This window comes from Manihot esculenta, chromosome 14, assembly GCF_001659605.2.
Source record: "Manihot esculenta cultivar AM560-2 chromosome 14, M.esculenta_v8, whole genome shotgun sequence".
Classification (NCBI taxonomy): domain Eukaryota; kingdom Viridiplantae; phylum Streptophyta; class Magnoliopsida; order Malpighiales; family Euphorbiaceae; genus Manihot; species Manihot esculenta.
In genome coordinates, this window is record NC_035174.2 from 6,203,894 (window position 1) to 6,227,821 (window position 23,928).

At 39.5% G+C, this 23,928-nt stretch overlaps 3 protein-coding genes and 1 pseudogene across 4 annotated transcripts; 2 read left to right on the forward strand and 2 right to left on the reverse strand.

The window, feature by feature from the left end:
* Positions 1-803: 803 nt before the first annotated feature.
* On the reverse strand, positions 804-2,944 carry LOC110631278 (annotated as a pseudogene).
* A 5,045-nt stretch (positions 2,945-7,989) lies between these two features.
* On the reverse strand, positions 7,990-8,751 carry LOC122721690. The gene is made up of 2 exons (XM_043950121.1): positions 8,379-8,751; positions 7,990-8,348 (listed from the first exon to the last, which is right to left on the reverse strand). The coding sequence occupies exons 1-2, from the start codon at positions 8,749-8,751 to the stop codon at positions 8,179-8,181; spliced, it is 543 nt and encodes a 180-aa protein (XP_043806056.1). The 3' UTR covers positions 7,990-8,178.
* A 4,187-nt stretch (positions 8,752-12,938) lies between these two features.
* Positions 12,939-17,038, forward strand: LOC110631084 (LRR receptor-like serine/threonine-protein kinase FEI 2). Of its 2 annotated transcripts, XM_021778798.1 has the most exons (13): positions 12,939-13,319; positions 13,528-13,663; positions 13,761-13,832; positions 13,927-13,998; positions 14,105-14,176; positions 14,356-14,427; positions 14,540-14,611; positions 14,986-15,092; positions 15,160-15,333; positions 15,416-15,751; positions 15,847-16,098; positions 16,443-16,576; positions 16,656-17,038. In XM_021778798.1, exons 1-13 carry the CDS (start codon positions 13,232-13,234, stop codon positions 16,878-16,880), a joined length of 1,812 nt encoding a protein of 603 aa, XP_021634490.1. In that variant the 5' UTR covers positions 12,939-13,231; the 3' UTR covers positions 16,881-17,038. The 2 variants fall into 2 exon arrangements, with proteins under 2 accessions (XP_021634490.1, XP_043806032.1); XM_043950097.1 differs by lacking the exons at positions 14,356-14,427; positions 14,540-14,611.
* Positions 17,039-18,929: 1,891 nt separating this feature from the next.
* LOC110630910 lies at positions 18,930-20,740 on the forward strand. The gene is made up of 5 exons (XM_021778551.2): positions 18,930-19,336; positions 19,439-19,572; positions 19,754-19,901; positions 20,000-20,106; positions 20,199-20,740. The coding sequence occupies exons 1-5, from the start codon at positions 19,063-19,065 to the stop codon at positions 20,238-20,240; spliced, it is 705 nt and encodes a 234-aa protein (XP_021634243.1). The 5' UTR covers positions 18,930-19,062; the 3' UTR covers positions 20,241-20,740.
* The last annotated feature ends 3,188 nt before the right edge of the window (positions 20,741-23,928 follow it).

A 23,928-nucleotide genomic window follows, 5' to 3' on the forward strand; every position in this document is an offset into this window, starting at 1 on the left:
ACATTAAAAGCGTTTCCACTTCATTCAAAATTGGCATTAGTAGTGGACCACAATTTTGTGTTGCGAAATTTCATGTCCAAATCTCAATGCATAGATTTCACTTTTTGAATTTGTTTTATTATACAAGTGCCTTTTATTAGTGGACTGAGGTAAAAAAAAACGTGCAATTGCTTTATGCAAAATCTAACGGTACTAGATTTTAACATCACTAAGTCATTTGATTTAAATTCTTTTTAAATTAAGTCCGTTAAAGCGTTTATTTGAATTAAAAAATGTTAAGATTAGTATCTTTTCTCATAAAAATGAGAATAAGTCATAGTTATTATATAAAAATATCATAATCAGATAATTCTAGTAATATAAGTATATTAACAAGCAACTAAATATAAAAATTTAGTGAATGAACTATTTATTTTATTTCACAAGTAAAACTTAGTAACGATTCTTTCTCAACTTGCAAAAAGTAAAAATACTTGCCAAAAAAAGAGGCATAATCCAGGACTCAACAAGTTTACGGTGTCTATGGTGGCCAACTAGTCACTCCTCTTAACAAGACTTAAAAAATAAATAGAACTATGGTGGGAGGAGATATCAATATGTCTGAAGTGAAACCCTTAATAAATAAATAAAAAAAAATCACAAAAAACTAATGTGACTCTTTACTCCCTACTAATTTATATTAATTTTCTCTAATATTACTTATAGAAAACAACATTATTGAAAAATTACATTTTGATACTTCAAAACTCGTGTGACCTTGATACAAAACGTGCAATTACCTTCGAATTGCACTAAAAGATATTTCCATTTCCAGGACATTGAAACAGAACCACATGTCAAACACGAGACATGCCAAATTTGCTTTCCTATCTGCTTACGTTATCTATGAAATCAAATTTGTAATCTGAATTACGTTCCATGAATTTTCTTATTTCATTGCTCAAGGAAACCATTATGTTACATTGTTAAATGTTTTTGTTTCAGTCGAGAGATCATTGTCAGTTTTCATTGAACTACTTCAAGGATTTTGGTAGCACCACCTTTGTATTTATACCACCTTGCGCATACTATGAAGTAGCCTAAATTTATGATTCCTAGTGCAGCAATCAAGTAATAGAAGTACTCCAGTCTTCCATTGTTAAGATCTTCAGGTAACCAGTCACCAGTTGAAGAGCTTTTTGTCTTTTGATGAACTATGAACAACAAGAATCCGCTGAGGTAACTAGATACTGCTACGGCAACAAACGACAAAGAAACTCCGATATTTCTCATGTTCTCTGGGAATTGCTTGTAGTAGAATTCAATTTGGGCTATGGCCGTGAATGCTTCAGAAATTCCTGTAAGTGTCAACTGAGGCACGAGCCACATGGCTGATAGTGAAGAAATGGCACGACCCATGGAGTCCTTTCCGATTGGATTGCTGAGAGCAGAAGCTTTTCTTCTGTCTTCTACTATGGCGGATATAATTGTCGTGATTATTCCAAGAACCAAGCCGACACCCATCTCTCTTTGTTTGTCAACTTTCGAGCTGAGGAACTATGATTCGATCGTAAAAAGGTATCCAGATGGTGAGGCCTAGCAAGGCACCTGGAATTTTGAAATTAGTATTGCCTAGGCGTCTATCGGATTGAAGAGCCTGAAAGACTACGTATGTTTGCTGCTGATTCGTAGAAACATAGTATAGAAGTGCAGAGGCCCATATGGGAATCACTCTCACTAAGCATTTTACTTCTTCCACCTTCTGCATGCTGCAAAGTCTCCATGGAAGAGCTGCTGCTCCATTTGAGTCAATTTTGTCTTCAGGGGTTACTATTGCAGCTTTGTCCAGAAATCTGAGTAGAAATCATATCTTCTCATTAAAATTTTGACCCAAAAAAAATGTTCAGACAGCAGGTGGAGAGTTTTTGCTTACCTGAATTGATCAGTGTAGGAAAGCTTGGAATTGATAGAATTAGCTGGAATATGGTTAAAAAGGAATAGCCATGGTTGCTCTGATAACTTGAGTTTTCTCTTCTTAATTGCAACCACTAACACCTGCATTGCACTTGTCAAGGGATTACCATCTGGTTTCACTTTCACATAAATCCTTGAACCCATGAAAAATACTACTCATCCCAAGAACATCATAAATGCTGGAATCGCGATCCCCCAAGCCCAGCTTACCTCAGACTGAACGTATACAACCACTGTCAAGGATATCATCTTGGCAAAAGTGAAGGTGAACTAGTACCAATTGAAGACGCTAGTGATCCCTCTCTTTTCAGGATTGAATTGGTCAGCTCCAAAGGCCAAGTTACAAGGTCTAATTCTTCCTGCTCTAACTACTAGTAATCCTAATCCACTTAGCAGGAAAGCCATTTGCAATGGCGTTGGTCCAGGGCACCTGCCATGGCCAATGTCTCTAGTTCCGCAATGGGAATGATGAAGCTTGGAGATTGCAGCTGTTAGTGTTAGTATCAGCATCCCCTTCAAAAACCATTTGAGAGTTAGAATAAAAATTATTGTAATTGCTTCCATGGCTGTTAAGTGTTAACTGTAGGAATTGTACCATGAAAGAGGCTATGCAAGCAAATGCCAGTGTCTTGTAGCGATCGAAAAAGGTGTCGCAAATGAATGCTCCAAGCAAGGTTGCAAAGTTAGTGGTGCCATTGAAGATGTTGATGAGAGTTGCAGCTGTGATGCTTTTCATGTGGAAGACAGTTGTAAGGTAGGCCAGGAAGTTGGATAAGGTGCCTGTTGTCCCCAGCTTCTCAAAAGTCTCATTTCCTCTCACCAATAACAAAGGACATGGCCTTTATTGCTCTGTATTTGATCCTGGGCTCATCAACAGACTGCTCCACCTCCATCTGCTCTGCAATGATTCCTCCTCTGTGGGCGTTTGTTTTGGACCGTCAGGTCCTTGTTTTAATGGAACCAATCTTCGAAAACAAAAAATCCTCCTCTCTTTCCCTGTCTGTGTCTGTAATCTGGATTATAGTAATTGCTAAAAAATATTTTTTTTTTATAAAAGGATTGAAAATAAAGAAGATAATAAAATGTTAAAATGAATTTAGGATTTTAAGAAAAATAACAAAAAATAAATAAATTTTATATTTTTTACAATTACACCATAATTTTTTGCTTTTCAATAACTTTACCTTGTAATCAACCAGAAGATTAACGCCCACTAATATTAATAGAATATAAAAAAGTTTATAACACCGTGGTAAATTTTAAGATTTTTATTTTAATATTATCGCCAAAAAAACAATTTCTCTAGTTGCCATTATTGAGCAACTCAAGGTGATAGATAAGGCATGTACGCAATTCGTAAGACTTAGCTGTGAATAAGACAAATGACATTATGTTCTCTCTGGTTTTATATTTTGAGAGATTTACTATTTAATTTTTTAATATTTTTATTATTAATAAATAAATTTTTATGCTTTTAAAAATTTATTAAATCGTTGTTTTTTTTATTAATAAAATAATTATTTTATTTTTTTTATTAAAAATAAATAAAAAATAAATTTTTTTTTAAAAATTTAATTTTATCCTCAAATAAAACTTTTTATTTAATTCTTAAATATTACTATTATTAATAAGTCAATCTCTATATTTTTAAAAATTTATTAAAATATTCTTATCTTTTCTCATATTCATTAAAACGTTCTTATTGTTTCTCATTTCTTTTCTTTCAAAAAAAGAAAAAAAAGAAGAAGAAGAAAAAGAAAATGACGAAGGAGAAGAAGAAGAAAAAGAAGAAAAAAGAAAAAGAAAAAAAAAACGAAGATGATGATGATGAAGAAAAACAAGAAGAATAAGAAAATTTTCCTCTTTCTCTTTAAAAAGGAAAAATAAAAAGAAAAATAAAAGAATAAGAATAGAAGAAGAAGAATAGAAGAATAGAAGAAGAAGAAGAAAATGATGAGAAGGAAGAACCAATGGAGAAAATGAAGGAGGAGGATAAGGAATAGAAGGAGGGTAATTTAGTTTTTTGCTTTTAATGGTAGAAATAGATGAAATGAATATTTTATTGATAGAAAAAAAAAGATAAAAATATTTTAATAAATTTTTGAAAATATAAAGATTGACTTGTTAATGATAATAATATTTAGAAACTGAATTATAAATCTACCATAAATAAAATATATAAAATTTAAAATCAAAAATAAAAATAATCACAACCAAAATTTTAATTTTTCAGAGTATAAAGTGTAGTTGCAAGCAATGATGAGATGATTAAAAGGGTCCAAGTACTTCAATGCAAATATAATTTCTTTTGTAACTATAGTCCAACTTGCAGAGTCCTATAGGCTGTCAGCATCTAAGGATGCCAATTACGTGAAGAATTCTGGTCTAACATGTTCATTATAAAGAGACAAAAGCGTCGCACTTCCTTTGTTGACAAGTTGCTTCTTAATGATTCATTATTTTATCATGTAAGATTATTACAACAAGTGATGAATTTAGAGATCAATATAATATATATCATAAAAGAGAAAATTTTTTATTATATTAACAAGAGGTTGGAAATTTCACGTAATGCTTTAGAATTAAATCTAAATTTTATAACAATTCAATAAATTCTATTAATTGTAAGTTCATTATAATTTTATTTATTCTCTTAATTTTCAAAATTTTTATGAAATTTAATTATTATAATACATACTTTTACAACATAAAAATTAAGAAAATAATAAGAAAAATATTATACGTTCCTCTATTTTACATAATCAAACCCTTTTCTAATTAATTAAAAAATTCTTATTTCAAATAAGAAATAAGAGTTTTGTTAGCAGAATTCTCTTTTTTTCTAGTAGAATTATGTGGTGGGCATGAATAGAAAAATCTACACGTAATTATTAATCATATATATATATATATAATATGAGTATTGTAGTTGGAGTTATCTATGGCTTTCCACTTAAAATCAATATAGAAATTATTTCAGATAATCATATGAAATATATATATAAAAAGAAATTTTAAAAAATATTAAATCTTAGCTCGGGCAATGCAGTTTGACGAGTATTTCCTTCCTGCTCTATCATTAAGGTCGGCAGAGATAAATTGAAACTTGTGGTGGTGATGGTTCAACGTCCTTTTATGCCAAAATTTCCACGACATTTAAGCGTCAGCTCTTTCGGTTTTGGTCGCTTGTTCACACTTGTTATGGCGGTGTAATAATGCACGTAGAAATTTCTTACGCATGTAATTATTAGAACATCACTGAGAGTTTAGCAACTAGCAAGTGATATCCGTCACCCACGTAAGGAATCGATTTGCTTGCGTGAGAACTGTCAAGTAGCTGGTAGTGTGGGGTTGGTGAGCTTCGACGCATTCACATCCAGCTAGCTTTATCAAGCAATTTTGACTTCTTCTTTTTATGCCTCTTGTTTTCTTTCTGATGTTGCCTAAGGAATTCTTTTGATTCTTTGATTATGTAGTATCTATATAAAATAAATAAATAAATAAATGAGATATTGATATTTGTTAATAATCATTCTAATGTTAAGTCAAGGATTTGTATATTATGAACGAGTTAAGAGTGTAATATAATACTTTGCATATTATCACTAAAAGCCAATCTGGTCAAAAGTTTTTCATTAAACGAAGGAAGCATGAGTCATATCACTTTCTTTCCCAAAGATATGATACTATTTCATCTTTCAATTCCTACTATTGAGTGTCACTGGACTGCATATCTTAAGATCTTCGTGTTCATGGGTTAGTCTTCTTTTTTCGATTCCCACGGGCTGCAAAGATTAGCTGATTCTGGATCTCAGCATCTTTGTAGCCATTGGGCTTGATGGCTATTTTCCGTCAAGTGTGAATTTGATTTGGTCGAGCTATTGGACTTATGACTCATTGGGCTACCTCTCGCTTTTTCAAAATGGCCCAATACATTTCCGTCAAGCTGCCACCTGGTCACATGGGCTTCCCCTATTTTGCGGAAGATGTTCTCCTTCATTCAAAATTTTCGGTGGCCCTAATGCTTTCATCAATTACAAGAGATCATTCCTTATTATAGTTAAAGCGTTCCATCCCTCATTGTTTGACGAATAAAATTGCACTGCAATCGGCAGCTAAATCCGTTTTCGATTGGGCCAACTTGGCTAGTAGCAGTTCATGGACAAGCCACTTCCTTCCTTGTGTCACGGGCACAATGCTTCACCCCAATGAAAGCACCCATGCGGCACTAGTAAACTCACCCCAAGCTTGAGAATACTAGTCAGCCTTACCCCAAATATGCCAACTTAGACAATAGAGAAGTGCGTAGCGGAAGCTTAAGAAAGAAAAAGCCAAAGAGTTGGCAAACAATAGCCAAAACACTCAATTAAATATGTTGTGGGATGATAGAGCCAAATTTAGACCCATTTTCCATATTAATATTTATGTTAATTTACACATTTTCTACCTAATTTTGTGGTTTTAACCTTATTTTGCAGAAAATGGAGTAAAATGGTAATTTGGCAAAAATGGCCTGAAATCTGCCCAAAAGAGAGCAAAATTGCACAAGCATGGTTTGCCCAAATTGTTTGCCCAAACCAAAGTTGAAGCTGAAATGGAAGAGGAACAATCTGCTGTTTGACCAGACTGTTTGCCCAAACAGACTGGGCAAACAGATTAGCAGGGCAGAAGCAGAGCACAAAAATTAGACTGTTTGCCCAAACAGACTGGGCAAACAGGCCAGCAGTGCGCAGGCAACAGGGAAAACCGACTGTTTGCCCGAGCTGTTTGCCCAAACAACGCGGGCAAACAGCACCAGCAACCAGCAGACAGTAAATTGCGGGAAAATCAAAATTCAAATGCTCAAGAAGTGTTTTCCCTCTCAAACACGTGTGGACAGCTCAGCAAACCCTAAAGACACCTCAGCACTCAATCCCACATATTTAGGAAGGCAAATCTCATCAAAATACAATTACCTTCCAAGAATTCAACTCCAATTGGGAAAAGGAGTCCCATCTCAACAAGGAAACCTAGGGCAGCCTCTTCAGCTATAAAAGGGCATGCAAACCAGCAGATCAAGTATCCTTGAATCATCTTTGGATCAACTCATCCTCGGCAGGACCACTCCAGCAGCTGCGCGCCCCTTGCGCCAGCCCTTCTCCATCTCTTTTTGTTTTCTTTCTTTATTTTCATGTTAGTTTCAGCCATGAGTGGCTGAAACCCTTTTTCTAGTTGAAGAATAAGGTGAAACTTTGGTTGTTTATGGATTGGGAGATCTGAACCTTTATGTTATTCTTTTATTAATCAGTATTTATGCAATTTTGTGCTTAATTCATTGTTGCTTTGTTGTTTTGATCAAATTGGCCACTTGATTCTTGATTGCAAAGTAATTCTTTGTTAGTTTGGATAATTTTTAGTCCGTAATTGCTGGAATTATTCAAATACAAGTAACCCTTGGTGTAAAAACCTAGGAAATTGCATAATCTAGCAATATCACCATACGTTTGGGTAGCTAGAATTAGGTCTCTCTATTTCTTAATGCAATTAACAGTTGTTAGATGCCAAAGGCCCAAGGACGTTCCTTGGCAACTTGTTGATTAGTGATTAATTAGAGGACGTTCCCTAATTAATCTATGCTTAAGGAGGGATATGGTTGGTGAGAAGCGTCTTCCACCTCCATAACTAATTTATTGAGTTAAATAAGAGAATATAAGTTTCAATGATCAATCCCAACAACTAAAGTGGATCCAACTCTTCAACTAGGCCTTTCTCATTATTGAATTTCTCTACTTTAATTATTTGCTTTTCTCTATTGCTTTCAATATTAGTTTAGTTTATCAAACCTCAAAACCCCCATTTTACTTTTATTGTTTGTTTCTTTACTTGGTCTTGACAAGGAAAATAAGTAAGTGTCAATTCCCTGTGGATTCGACCCTATTGCCACTATCTGCAAGTTTATTGTTGATTGTTTAATAGGTTTATTTTTGACGGCTTCGACAACCGCTTATCATGGGATTACAAACTCAAGCTATGTACAAGTGCTCTCAAACTCTCTCACAAGATTCCCTCACTTGTGTACGAGAGAGTGCTCTCAAATAGCTCTCAAGGATTGCTCTCAAAGCTCCTGGTATGGTGCTGGACAAATGCCCCAGCACCCCTATTTATAGGCTGCCCACCTCCTCAATGTGTGGTGGAAAAGCCCTCCCAAACATGTGGCCAGAATTTGCCTTCCAGAAGTTTCAGGGACTAAATGGTAATTTCACACCCCTGGGAAGCTTCTGGATTCTGCTGGTCAACCAGCTCGTGGACCCCCTGCTGCTGGTGAGAAATCTGCTGCCCCTGCAGATTTCTGGAAGCTTCTGGGCTGTTCCAGCCTGTTCTGGGCGCCACTGGCCCGTTCTGGTGCCTTCTGGAATTTTCGTAGGCCAACCAGACTCCCCTGGAATTTTCGTTGGCCAACCAGACCCTCCTGGCACCTTCTCGCGCGCCCCCGATGATTCTGGAACCTTCCCGCGCCTTCCAGCACGTCCCCGAGCCTTCCCGTCGCTGACAGACTCGAACCTCGCTCTGCCTTGCTCCGCAGGCCAACCATCGCTGTGGGCCAACTAGCTCCGTAGGCCAACCAGCGATAGCCCGATCCTCGCACACGTCCGCCTGCGCTCCCAGCGTGCGCCTGCCCTGCGCGCCTCGCAGCAGTGCCTGCGCGTCCTGCGTGTCGCGCCCCCGTTGCGCGCCCCGCAGCGCCCCGCGCCAGTAGGCGTCCCGCGGGCCCGTTGCCACAGCGCCCCGCACCCCCTGTGCGTCCTGCAGCTCCTGCATGCCCCGCAGGCCTAGTTGGCTCCCGTAGGCCTACTACGCCTTGCCAACTGCCTGTGTGCCAGCCCGCTGCCCCCGACGCCCACTGCTGGCAGAATTGCCCCGTTGGCAGAATTTGATCAATCCAGCAGCCCGTCTGCTGTTTTTCTCCACCGATTGGCCCGTCCCATTAATTCTTGGGCAATTTGGCTCTTTGGGTCGTTTGGCCACTCCCATAGGCCTACGACCACCATATTTTGGGGAGTTCGTGGGTGTGTCACCTTCGGTACGTGACATCCTCCCCCACCCATTCCGGCAACGCCCTCGTTGCTCTAGTCCCTTGCTTCCATGCTGCCCTTCAACCAGCGTCATCGCCCCAATGGAAGAGAAATTTGCCTCAGAAATTCTCCTCTCAACCCAATCCTCCCTGTGGATTGGCACATATAGTGGCTGCCCCTCCACCATAAAGCCCATGGTGTTAGCATGTAACATGAGGAAGGCTCCCTTCTCCTTGAGGAAGTCTATCCCCAAGTACATTAGCTTCTCCTCTAAAGGCACGATCACAATGTCGGTCTTACCTCAGAAGTCCCCAATGCAAAGATCAACACCTCGTGCAACCCCAGCAATTGAGACCTTGTGTTGATCAAAGCCTTTCACATAGCCCTTGTGCTTGCTATATGAAAGCCCTATCTCCTCAGCAAGACCCTTGTCCATGTAGACTTTCTCGGCCCCAGTGTCTACCATGGCTTTGATCTTCTTGCCCAAGACCTTGGCTTCGACATAAACTCGTCCCTTGGGCAAGTCCTTCTCGGACTGGATGGGAGGTAGGAGACCCATTGAAGCAACTCCACTTTGCTCTTTCTCCTCATCCTCCATCTCACTGATCAAGGCAGCCAATGCATTACGCTTTGGGCAGTTGAAAGCTCTATGAGGCCCTTCGCAGATGAAACATCTGATTGGCGGTCTTGGAGAATCACCCATTTTCTCCTTGCCCTTGTCCACCCGCGGCTTGTCCCTCTTGGCCTCATCACCTTTGGCATGCTCCTCATTACCATGCCTTGAGTCCTTGTGGTGCCTTGGGCTCTCCCTTTCACTATCGCCCTTGAAATTCTTCCTTTGGAACTCAATCAAGGACTCGGCAGCAGCTATTGCAGAGGCGAGATCTTGCACCCCTCGCCTTTGCAACTCTAATTTGGCCCAGCTAGTTAGGCCATCAAGGAAGCAGAAGAGTGCATCTTTCTCTCCCATATCCGGAATCTCCAACAACAACTCAGAAAATTCTTTGACATATTCACGAATATGCCCCTCTTTGTGTTGAAGACGCCTTAGTTTGGCCCTTGCCTCACTTTCGGCATTTTCCGAATAAAATTGCCTCTTCAACTCCCTCACAAAATCAGCCCAGGTGGAGAAGGTGCATGTCCCTCTTCTGACATCCTCACACCTCCTTCTCCACCATACCATGGCTATGTCACTCAAGTAGAGAGGTACATTACGAATCTTCCCTTCATCGTCGAGGATCCCCACAGCCTCGAAATACCTCTCCACAGTCCATAAGAAATTATCTATCTCCCTAGCACTACGCTCACCACTATAAGGCTTAGGCTTGGGAGCATCATACCTGATGTTGGCAGCAACCCCGCTTGTGCTTGCACCCCTACCGCTCGCCACCGCGGTCTTGCACAAGTTTAGCTCCTCATCGAGCTGGTCCACCTTCTCTCGCAATCGACGTAGGGTTTCCTCCAGTTTGTCCCCTCTCTTGGACACCAAGTCCACCGCCACATTTAAGGCTCCTTGCATCTCGTCCCTTAGCTCATCCACGTCCCCCTTGGACTCGAGCTCAGAAATGCGAAGGTCCATGTCCTCACATTTCTCCCTATGCTCGGACATAGCGGCTTCAACCCTTGCCAGCCTTTCCTCCAATGCGGCAAATACATCGCGGGACTTCTCCCTACGCCCCCTCCCTTCCCTTGAGGGTTGCGCACTGGTGGTAGTCTCCATACCACTGCTGCCAGACATTCTTGACATTTGTACAACGAATAGCGCTTTCCCCGCTTGCACGAACTCGCTAGCACGACCCTTCGTCAAGAACGCTATCCAAATAGCTTGCTTATCTTCACCAAAGACCCCTTACTTCGGTGGAGATGATTCCCACTTCACCCAACCAAGAGTGTCTTCCCGACGCGGCTATGATACAAACTTCACTTCCCCAAGAGAAGCTTGTAGCAGGAATAGGCTGAATCAGGCTCAACTAGCTCTGATACCAACTGTCACGGGCACAATGCTTCACCCCAATGAAAGCACCCGTGCGGCTCTAGTAAACTCACCCCAAGCTTGAGAATACTAGTCAGCCTTACCCCAAATATGCCAACTTAGGCAATAGAGAAGTGCGTAGCGGAAGCTTAAGAAAGAACAAGCCAAAGAGTTGGCAAACAATAGCCAAAACACTCAATTAAATATGTTGTGGGATTGCAAACTCAAGCTATGTACAAGTGCTCTCAAACTCTCTCACAAGATTCCCTCACTTGTGTACGAGAGAGTGCTCTCAAATAGCTCTCAAGGATTGCTCTCAAAGCTCCTGGTATGGTGCTGGACAAATGCCCCAGCACCCCTATTTATAGGCTGCCCACCTCCTCAATGTGTGGTGGAAAAGCCCTCCCAAACATGTGGCCAGAATTTGCCTTCCAGAAGTTTCAGGGACTAAATGGTAATTTCACACCCCTGGGAAGCTTCTGGATTCTGCTGGCCAACCAGCTCGTGGACCCCCTGCTGCTGGTGAGAAATCTGCTGCCCCTGCAGATTTCTGGAAGCTTCTGGGCTGTTCCAGCCTGTTCTGGGCGCCACTGGCCCGTTCTGGTGCCTTCTGGAATTTTCGTAGGCCAACCAGACTCCCCTGGAATTTTCGTTGGCCAACCAGACCCTCCTGGCACCTTCTCGCGCGCCCCCGATGATTCTGGAACCTTCCCGCGCCTTCCAGCACGTCCCTGAGCCTTCCCGTCGCTACCAGACCCGATCCTCGCACACGTCCGCCTGCGCTCCCAGCGTGCGCCTGCCTTGCGCGCCTTCCCTGCGCGCCTCGCAGCAGTGCCTGCGCGTCCTGCGTGTCGCGCCCCGTAGCGCCCCGCGCCAGTAGGCGTCCCGCGAGCCCGTTGCCACAGCGCCCCGCACCCCCTGTGCGTCCTGCAGCTCCTGCATGCCCCGCAGGCCCAGTTGGCTCCCGTAGGCCTACCACGCCTTGCCAACTGCCTGTGTGCCAGCCCGCTGCCCCCGACGCCCACTGCTGGCAGAATTGCCCCGTTGGCAGAATTTGATCAATCCAGCAGCCCGTCTGCTGTTTTTCTCTACCGATTGGCCCGTCCCATTAATTCTTGGGCAATTTGGCTCTTTGGGTCGTTTGGCCACTCCCATAGGCCTACGACCACCATATTTTGGGGAGTTCGTGGGTGTGTCACCTTCGGTACGTGACACTTGGAAGCCATCGATAGACCTGATTCTCTTCTGCTCATCTCATGGGCTCAACGTGGTAAAACCGAAGCTTATTGGGAAATCAAAAAAGTAATATGATGAATAACAAACAGTTTGCTTGAATTGCAAAACTTGGATTGGATAAAGCCTGCCATCATGTTCATGTTTGAACTATATTCCAAGTAATCATTATGGTTTTTTTTTTCACATTAATCTTCAATTATTTGATCCAACTTAATTAAGATTGCTAATTTAAGCAATGTAATTATTAGAATTAACTATCCTGTACTTGGGGTCTCTAACAACTTCAAATATTTATGGGCCAAGGCCCAGTATGATTGATCACTATTGTAATTGTAATTAATGTAAGCATCATCATCAGCACCTACATTTCTTCACTGTGGAGTCGTCCTCCTGCTTTCAGAAACGTACACAAAACGACATTGGCGTATGTCGTTGTCTGCCTTGAAATAGTCAAGTAGTCAGACAAGTTTCAATGGAGCCTCAGACTTTGTCAGTCGAAACCAAACTCAAGACCTCCCTTGAGTACACAATTTCGCTATTCTCTATCTGTAATTGACACGTGTTCGCCTCTGCAATTTTCTTTCAAATCTTGCCCGCCGGAACACTGCGAGTTTCATATTTCACTTACATGCGAGAGTATGCTTTCAATACTCTGTTTGAATTTTACTGGACAACGGCTACTTCTTTCTGCACAACTTTCCATATATCACTTTAAAAAAAAGTATTTCTTTCAATCTGATCATAAAAATATTGGAGAAAAGTTTCCCCTTCTGGCCCGCTTTCCCTCTGGTGCTTAACTTCAAATTATTATATATTATTATTAGTTTCGTTATGGCAATTCACCACCATCATCACCTGTACCCACAACAACTCTGCCCACCATTATTATCATTACAGACTGTTTTTCTTTCTATTCTTCTCCGAGTTCTCTGTTAGCTTGGTTTTACTACCATTCAGTGTGCAGTGGCTTGCTGCACAAAGAAATTACTCTACCTTGCAAACCCGTTTTGAAGGAGAGATGAAAATGGGTTTCTTTGTTTTGTGCTTTTATTTAATTCATGTTGAAATACTTTTCAGTACTTGCTCTCTTGCCCTCACTGAAGATGGTAAGAACCTAATTTCATTTTCGTCTCTTTTGGAGCTCTTTACCTGTTTGTCTGCCGAGAAAATGAAGGAAAAAGAAACGAGAAAAAAAAATGCTCTTGATGAGAAATGAGTGCTGTTATTTTGAAAATTTACTTTAATGGCGACCTAATGAAGATTAAAGCTTGGATCTTTTTGCTTTGCTTATTTATTTTTCTTTTTTCATTGCAGGCCTGGCATTGTTGGAAATCAAGAGCACATTGAATGATAGTAGAAACATACTAGGTGACTGGCAAGCGACCGATGAATCTCCGTGCAAATGGACTGGTATTTCTTGCCATCCTCATGATCAAAGAGTCAGTTCAATGTATGTTATTAATTCTCTCGCAATTCTTAAATCTCCTACTTACATCTACATTGCATATTTGAAGTTTTTTCCTTTTTCTACTTATTGGGTTCTTCAGAAACTTGCCTTACATGCAGTTGGGAGGAAATATATCTCCTAGCATTGGCAAACTCAGCAGACTACAAAGGCTGTGAGTTCAATGCCCCCCGTCTACCTCAAATTTCACCTGGAAGAATGCCAAAGCTTAGCCTCTTACTAAATTTCCTCTTTTTCTTGTCAAATAGGGCACTTCACCAGAACAGTTTAAATGGGATTATTCCCTACGAACTCACCAATTGTACTGAGCTCAGGGCAGTGTAAGGAAAAATGGGGATTCTTCTCTTCCGTTTTATTGATTATGCATGTTTGAAGAGGTCCGAAGGAATGTTCACATCTTCCTTGTCTGTAATGGACTTATTTTAGGTACTTGAGGGCTAATCATCTCCAAGGAGGCATTCCATCAGATATTGGAAACCTTTCTCATCTCACTATACTGTACGATCCCTGATTCCTTCTCCTTTGCTTGAATTTTCAATAGCTGATATATCTTCTACTTTATCCTTAATTTAGTCAATATATTTTTCCATACAGAGAATACGTATGATATTAGTTTTCAATGAAGCTATCCTTGTTCTTACTTCTGGATATTCTTGATTACCCACCACTGAATTTAGGGACTTGTCTAGCAATATGCTAAAAGGTGCTATACCTTCATCTATCGGCCGTCTTACACGTTTGCGCCTCCTGTAAGTTCATATACAGTTGTTGCTATATAAAGTTGAATAGTTTGTGATGGGGAAGCCTTAGCAAGGAAATCAGATGGTGTTGTAATTTTCTACTATGGTACTGTTGTCTCAGGAATTTGTCCACCAACTATTTCTCTGGTGAAATCCCAGATTTTGGAGCTTTAAGCACTTTTGGGAACAGCTCGTAAGTGCACATAATGACACTGTGATCAGCTTCACCTCTATGCTTGCTTCAATATTTGGTCTCACGAGTAACAGCATATACCAATCCTATACTTCGTAGCATGCTGATGTTGTATGGTGTAAATAGTCTGAACGATGCCCATTCTGAGTTACAATGGCTTTAATGAACATGCTAACCCTTGTGTGGAATAAAAAAATTTTCACAAGAATTCAATTCAATTAAGTTCGTTTCTATCAATTTTCTTGTTTGGAATAGAAGCATTTATTTCTTTTTTAACTTACAAAATTTTCATTTTTAAATGAAATGAATTCATGCATAATTTTGCAAGAATTTATTTGTTTTTCTTTTTCTGAATTCTGCTTGCTTTTGCTTAGGTTTATTGGCAATTTAGATCTTTGCGGTAGACAAGTGCAAAAGCCATGTCGAACCTCAATGGGATTTCCTGCAGTGCTTCCACATGCTGCAAGTGATGAATCAACAGGCAAGTTTTTTACTTCATTTTCTGGAACTATCAACTGTGCATAGACTAATACTGGAGATTTTGGCAGTTCCTAGTAAACGGTCCTCTCATTACATTAAAGGGGTGCTTATTGTTGTAATGGCCACAATGGCCATTACACTAGCCGTGCTTCTTGCATTCCTCTGGATTTGCTTGTTATCAAAGAAGGAAAGAGCTGCCAAGAAATACACAGAAGTCAAAAAGCAAGTTGTTCAAGACGCAAGTAAGCCCACAATAACTCTCCAATTTTTTTCTATTTTCACCTTTTCATCATTGTCAGTAATACTCTCTTTAATTTTCAAAAGGTACAAAGCTTATCACCTTCCATGGTGACCTGCCATATCCGTCATGCGAGATCATAGAAAAGCTAGAGTCTCTTGATCAGGAAGATGTTGTAGGTTCAGGAGGATTTGGTACTGTGTATCGAATGGTCATGAATGATTGTGGAACATTTGCTGTTAAAAAGATTGACCGGAGTCATGAAGGATCGATCGATCAAGTATTTGAGAGGGAGTTGGAGATCTTGGGTAGCATCAAGCACATTAATTTAGTGAACCTGAGAGGTTATTGTAGGCTTCCAATGTCAAAGCTTCTTATCTATGATTATCTTGCCATGGGAAGTTTAGATGACATTTTGCATGGTATGCTTCATTATTTGGTACTCAATATGGGGGTTTAAGAAATTTAATGCTGATTTATAATAACATTGTTTCCTCTGTTTCATACTCCCTTTCAGAATGTGGCCGAGAACAGCCATTAAATTGGAGTACTCGCTTAAGAATTGCTTTAGGTTCTGCAAGGGGCCTTGCATACTTGCACCATGACTGCAGCCCAAAGATAGTCCATCGCGACATTAAATCCAGTAATATTCTCCTTGATGAAAATTTGGAACCGCATGTCTCTGACTTCGGTCTTGCCAAACTTTTAGTAGATGAGGAAGCCCATGTCACAACCGTAGTTGCTGGCACTTTTGGTTATTTGGCACCAGGTGTGTTTTTGTTTCTTTTTGTGCATCTCCAAAATATTTCGGCTGGAATTTTATAGTAGCATTCTTGATCTTGTCGCCTTATATTTTTCATAAGTAATGCTGTTGATATTTGTTATAGTTATAGTACATGTAATATTGCCTGAAATTATACATATGCAAGCTTTTCCTTCTATATGATCTGGGCAGCTGCCTTGAATTGTCCTTGTTCTGCCAGAAATCTGTTAGGCTGTTTCCAAAGTTCTTATATGTGATAAGAAGAGCAAGTAACCTATATTGGGATGAGAATTGTATGAAATTGTATATGAAAAGTAATTCGAAGCTGCCACTATTTATACTTGAAACAGAGTATCTGCAAAGTGGGAGAGCTACTGAGAAGTCAGATGTGTATAGCTTCGGAGTTCTGTTGCTGGAGATTGTAACCGGAAAAAGACCTACTGATCCAGCTTTCGTAAATAGAGGCTTAAACGTTGTTGGTTGGGTAAGCACTTCAAAGATATCTTTTTCCCCTTGTATTCATTCGATAGAACACCATATAATGCTTGTTTCAACTTATGCAGATGAACACCTTATTAAAAGAGAATCGGTTGGAAGATGTTGTAGACAAAAGGTGCAGAGATGCAGATATGGAAGCTGTGGAAGCAATTCTTGAGATAGCAGCAAGATGCACAGATGCGAGCCCTGATTATCGACCAACAATGAACCAGGTAGCACAGCTGTTGGAGCAAGAAGTCATGTCGCCTTGCCCGAGCGATTTCTACGAGTCTCATTCAGATTATTCTTGAATGACATGGTCCATTCATTTAAGTCAGGAATATGTATTCATCCAAGGAAAGTTGTATTTATGACGTCCTTAACAAAAGTTTTGTGATATGCTTGCCCCTGTATTTGGGGCCTGTAAATCATTTCCATGCAAATTTCTATTTGCTTTCATTTCTGCCAAGCTTAGAGCCGTCAGAAATATGCTTTTCAATTAATATATTCATAAAATATTTTTCTCTAACTGATTCAATAATAATGCCACCTAGCTGCCTAGAACTTCAAATAAAAATGGCAAAATTTGAAAGTTTTATTAAAAGTATGCATCATGGTGCCATTTTCTGAATCATTTGGGCTGATCTATCAGACTGCCATGTAGAAGCCCACTCAAAATTAATAACGTCATAATTTTTTTTGTCAGAAATACTTATATTCGGATATTATTGACCCCTCGAACAGGTTTATAGGTACGGGGACTCCCTAACTTTTTCTGGGTTGGCTGACATTTCTCGTCATTTTTATGGGCTTTTTGTAAATTTAGAGGTGAAAAACTTTTTATTTGTGGATTTAGGATTAGGATAAAAGTATTTGCGGATTTAGGGTTAGGGTGACAGGTGGCAGCCGAAAAATTTGTTTGGCGCCTGTCAAGCAGGCGCCAGGCTCTGGCGCCATTGTAGGTGGCGCCAGACCATTTAAAAGAAATAAAAAAAATAAAATAATGGCCTGGCGCCACTTTGAGTGGCGCCAGGCCTTAATTTTTTTTAAAAATTTTTCATAATTCTTAAAATATTATAATTATATTAATTAATATATTATTTTTATATTATATTTTTATTATAATAATATTTTATAATATATTTATTAATTTTAATATATTTTTATAATAATATTATAATTAAATAATATTAATTATAAATTTATTTATTTAACATTAAATATGTATAAAAATATTAAATTAAATAATTAATAAAAAAGTAAATTAATAAATTAATATAAATATTTAAAATTATAAAAATTAAATTTATTTTTATTAAGTTGATATTATGCCGCCGTACATAATCACAAAATAATATTAATTTTATGATACTGAAATTATATAGAGTCATTAATATTTTTAGTTTAAATATTAATAATAAAATATATTAAATATTAATATATAAAATATATATTAATATTTAGATAAAATAAAATTATACAGATAATTAATTTATTATGTGATTAAATTAATTTATTTATTTATTTATTTTTGAAAAATTATAAATAATTTAATATTTTTATTTTGTGATTATAAAATTAATATTATTGTGTGATTATATACATTATCATAAAATTTATATTATTTTATAATTATGTACGGCGACACAATATCAGCTTAATAAAAATAAATTTAATTTTTATACTTTTAAATATTTATATTAATTTATTAATTTATTTTTTATTAATTATTTAATTTAATATTTTTATACATATTTAATATCAAATAAAAAAATTTATAATTAATATTATTTAATTATAATATTATTATAAAAATATATTAAAATTAATAAAATATATTATAAAATATTATTATAATAAAAATATAATATAAAAATAATATATTAATTAATATAATTATAATATTTTAATAATTAAAAACATTAAAAAAAATAAAATAATGGCGCCAGACCATTTAAAAACATTAAAAAAAATAAAATAATGGCCTGGCGCCAGGCTCTGGCGCCTGTCAAACAGGCGCCAAATCCCAAATTTGTAAATACTTTTATCCTAATTCTAAATCTAAAAGTTTTTCACCCCTAAATTTACAAAAATCACCATTTCCATGGCTCTGATATCGTGCTGTTTCTAACAAATTGCCATGTTGTTCATCTTTTCTGATTTTCTCGAAGAAAACAATTCACAATTTGGTCATTGACTTGAAAAAATGTTTAAAACAAGCATTGTGGGCTTGTCTGTTTCTGTAGCCACATAATATAAATAATAATAAATAATGAAAGCAATAATCAGGGACAGTCGATTTTCCTATAAAAACTAGTGGAGACAACTGGTGATTTTAGCGTCCCACTGCCCCTTATCCAATGCCCTTTCAGAGTCTCCAAAAGCCCACCATATCTCTCTATCTATATATGAACGATTCACTAGACTGTACATGCCCTCCAATTACAAGAAAGCTATAAGGGAATTGGTCTATCTAATCATTACAAAACGGGGATGCAGGTCCCTGCTAAATCCTATGTCACGCCAACACTGCCGATACAATCAACGCCAATGTCTCTGCTTTTATTTCCCTCGCCGATTTCTCCGTTTCTTGCAATCAAGAAGACCACATTTGAGAGATCTGTTGGGTTGAGTTGGTGTCGAGAAAGGAAGAGAAAATATGGGATTGTGGCATCAAGCAACGTTGCCCTACCCTTCTGGGATGCTTGGAAGCCAGAGAAGACATCTTCTGCACCTTCTTTCAGCGACATCATCTGGCCCTCTGCAGGTATCTTACCCATAATTTTTTTTAAAAGGAAATACAGAGACTAAGATTTTCAAATATTTTATTCATATATGTCTAATGTCTTAAAAATTGGCAAATTTATAGGAGCATTTGCAGCAATGGCAATATTCGGAAAGATGGACCAATTACTTGCGCCTAAAGGAATTTCTATGACAATTGCGCCCTTAGGAGCTGTTTGTGCCGTCCTCTTTGCCACTCCTTCCTCCCCTGCTGCTCGGGTACCCTCCACTGCTCTGTTTTATGGCAGTAGATAAAAATGAGAACTTTTTAACTTTTTTTTTTCTCTTCTATATGAAATCCTTTTGAAAAGAAATCACTCATATTTGTTTCTTTACTTGTAATTAAGATCTATCGTTGCCTGTTAATTTCTGAGTTGTGTAAGCTGCTTCATCATTGCAGAAATACAATGTTTTCATGGCCCAGATTGGTTGTGCGGCCATTGGCGTTCTGGCCTTCTCAATCTTTGGTCCCGGTTGGCTTGCTAGGAGTGCTGCTCTTGCTGCATCAGTAGCTTTCATGATCTACGCGCGTGCTGCACACCCTCCTGGTACATTATAATTACTTTAACTTTCTGATTTTGTAATTTCAGCAAGATTTTGTTCCCAACTCTATCCGATAATAAAATGCATTTTATACAATGTGTAGCTGCAAGCTTGCCACTTCTGTTCATCGACGGAATTAAGCTTCACCACTTGAATTTTTGGTATACTTTGTTCCCTGGCGCTGCTGGCTGCATTATCCTTTGTTTGATTGTAAGTGCCTTTCATCACTCCTCCTTTGAACTTCAATTACCATGTTCTTTGATTCAGTATTAACATCTAACTCCTTTCTTCAAATGTTGCAGCAAGAGATAGTGTGTTACTTGAAGGACAATCTCAAATTTTAATCGACAAACCAACGCAATTCATTGGAGAGTATGCTGTCCTTGGACTCATTTTGAAGAGCATAATGGAAGCTAGCAGAATAATCTTGCCAATACTATCACTTCTGGGGAGAAATCATTTCGTGACAGAGAGCAGAAGTAGCTTGATTGAGATTCAACTTTATTATTTTTCTGAGGGTGCATAATCTTGTAAAAGTTATTGCTTGGTTCTTCACCAATGTTTGAAATCAGAAAGTGTGTTTGCTCTCTCTTGAAGAACAAAGACCAAGACTCCCAGTGTTGGACAGTGGTGGAATATACATTTGGAAGAGCGCAAGCATTTTAGAATTCTATCTCTCCGGGACACTGAAACATACAAGCATCACTGTAATGAAGAATATTATTACTATTTTTTTAATAAATGATAATAATAGTAATTTTGAAAATAGAGATTGCTAGAAACAGAATGAAATGCTTATAGAGTTGCTTATTTAGTTTTGAATTGAAATGCCCTTGATTATTTTTTATGATCTAAGATCCATAAAACAGGGTTTTACAATGGTTGAATAAGCTTTGTCCGAGAGGAGGGTGCTCCTCTCCTTTTATTCTTTTTCTTGGTCTGTCAGCGACGTGTAATGGCCTCACTGCCATTGGGCCACTTGTCTCTACCGTACGGATACGGTCGTACGAAAATATCAGATATTTGCCTCATGCATAACAGCCATTTAATTATCCTTTTTAGCACGCGGGTTAACCGAGCAGTTCGGGGCTGGGCCAGTGATCCTCATTTTGATAAGCTTCCAGGCGGGGCTCGGGAAGAGAACGCTGGGTCCTGAGAAAAGCCCGACCTCAATGATGAATGGGTTGGGTCTTCTCACTCTGGGCCGGCCCTGTTACTGTGGGTGTAAAACCCGGCTAGAGTTAGACATCGGAATTCCTACCGTCCGGTGGCATTTGAGGATGTCAGCGGTCTTTGGACGGGTAAGAGAAAGGTTTCTAAACTATTTGCAAGTGTTTTAAAGGTTTAGCGTAGAAAACGAGTTGAATTTCGTGGAGAATTGGCCAAAGGAGTTTCTGTCATGTTCGGCCCCCGAAGGTGAAGTTCGGCCGCCGAAAGTGCCCAATGTTCGGCCCCCGAAGGTTATGTTCGGCCCCCGAAAGTTGCATGGTTTTGCATGAAGTTTCGGCAGCCGAAGCTGAGGTGGTCGGTTCGTTGTGCATGCTCCTCAGTCCGTGGTTTGGCCAGGTGTTCACCTCCAGATCATGACCAGAGGTTAGGCCACGTCTCCCTTGACTCATCTGCACGCTTTTAATCAGCTCATGCAGCGGGTTGCTCGTTTGCAAGAGGTTTTGAAGGTTTTGAGAGAAAAGAGAGGTTTTGGTGGTTTGAAGCTTGTGAAGGGGATTTGTTGAGTTCAAGTTGTTCCTCTGCTAGTTTTAGGAGGTAAGAGAGGTCTTTATACTTGTTTTATGGTTTTAACAGCTTTTAAAGAGGTTAAGGGTAGAGTTGCATGTTTAGGTTTTAGAGTTTAGTTTTGATGTGTTAATGGTGTAAGCATGTTATGTGTATTGTTTTGTTGGCGTTTAAGTTGTTTGACGCTCTTTTATGCTTGTTAAAGTGTTTATGCATGTTTTCGAGGGGTAACTGCATGTACTGAGGGCTGAGCAGGTGATGGCGGGACTGGCAGGCGTCCTTGTGCACGAAACTGAGTTCTGGATGAACTCAGGTTCGGCCGCCGAAAGTCCAAGTTAGGCCGCCGAACATGCCTGACTTTCGTCTCTGGAGGAGACATTCGGCCGCCGAAGGTGCTGCCGAAGGTGCCCTGTCCAGCCTTCCTTTGCTTGTTTTGCATGCATGTTTTGAGGTGTTTTAGAGGGGTTTTGGGAAGGTGTATAAGAGATGTTAAGAGATGTTTACCTATTGTATAGAGTATGTTTGGTACCTCATGTAAGTCCTCCATTGTAGGATTGGACCCGAGGAACCGCAGAGTTTAGCAGTTGTAGCTGTCTCAGAGTTAGAGGTAGCCCAGAGGTAGCTAAGTAGAGGCTACAGGTGAGTGGAACTGTAATACCCGGCTAGATTCAGACATCGGAATTCCTACCGTCCGGTGACATTTGAGGATGTCAGAGGTCTTTGGACGGGTAAGAGAAAGGGTTCTAAAATATTTGCAAGTGTTTTAAAGGTTTAGCGTAGAAAACGAGTTGAATTTCGTGGAGAATTGGCCAAAGGAGTTTCTATCATGTTCGGCCCCCGAAGGTGAAGTTCGGCCCCCGAAAGTGCCCAATGTTCGGCCCCCGAAGGTTATGTTCGGCCCCCGAAAGTTGCATGGTTTTGCATGCAGTTTCGGCAGCCGAAGCTGAGGTGGTCGGTTCGTTGTGCATGCTCCTCAGTCCGTGGTTTGGCCAGGTGTTCACCTCCAGATCATGACCAGAGGTTAGGCCACGTCTCCCTTGACTCATCTGCACGCTTTTAATCAGCTCATGCAGCGGGTTGCTCGTTTGCAAGAGGTTTTGAAGGTTTTGAGAGAAAAGAGAGGTTTTGGTGGTTTGAAGCTTGTGAAGGGGATTTGTTGAGTTCAAGTTGTTCCTCTGCTCGTTTTAGGAGGTAAGAGAGGTCTTTATACTTGTTTTATGGTTTTAACAGCTTTTAAAGAGGTTAAGGGTAGAGTTGCATGTTTAGGTTTTAGAGTTTAGTTTTGATGTGTTAATGGTGAAAGCATGATTATATGTTGTGTTAGTTGTTTTGTTGGCGTTTAAATTGTTTTAAGCTCCTTTATGCGTGTTAAAGTGTTTATGCATGTGTTAGAGGGGTTAAATGCCTGTATTGAGGGCTGAGCAGGTGATGGAGGGACTGGCAGGCGTCCTTGTGCACGAAACTGAGTTCTGGATGAACTCAGGTTCGGCCGCCGAAAGTCCAAGTTAGGCCGCCGAACATGCCTGACTTTCGTCTCTGGAGGAGACATTCGGCCGCCGAAGGTGCTGCCGAAGGTGCCCTGTCCAGCCTTCCTTTGCTTGTTTTGCATGCATGTTTTGAGGTGTTTTAGAGGGGTTTTGGGAAGGTGTATAAGAGATGTTAAGAGATGTTTACCTGTTGTATAGAGTATGTTTGGTACCTCATTTAAGTCCTCCATTGTAGGATTGGACCCGAGGAACCGCAGAGTTTAGCAGTCGTAGCTGTCTCAGAGTTAGAGGTAGCCCAGAGGTAGCCAAGTAGAGGCTACAGGTGAGTGGAACTAACTGTACTATTTTACATTCAGAAATGACACGAATCTAGCATGATCCATGCATCATACAATGCCATGTTATCTATTAGGTTGTATTGCATTAGAATCCACGAATATGCTGCATTGCATAAGCTGATATTTGTGTGGATGAATGTTGGATGATCCTTAGCCCTTGCTAGAGCACAGATACAGAGTGATGGCATGAGATAGCCATACCAGGTCGCCCCTGGATAGTTCAGGTCGCTCCTGGTACTATGAGAGAGACAGTTTGACTTGACTCAGATAGAGAAGTCCAGGTGAGGCCTAATCGCCCCTGGCACAGTTGGCCTTGTGATAGAGCCAGGTAAGAGAAGTCCAGGTGAGGCCTAATCGCCCCTGGCAAGTTGGACATATTACTATATGTATACAGTAAAGGGCTATGGTGACAAGTTCATCCTTGAGGTGATCTGTTTGTGATGTGATACATTTCATGAAAGCATGTAATGAAT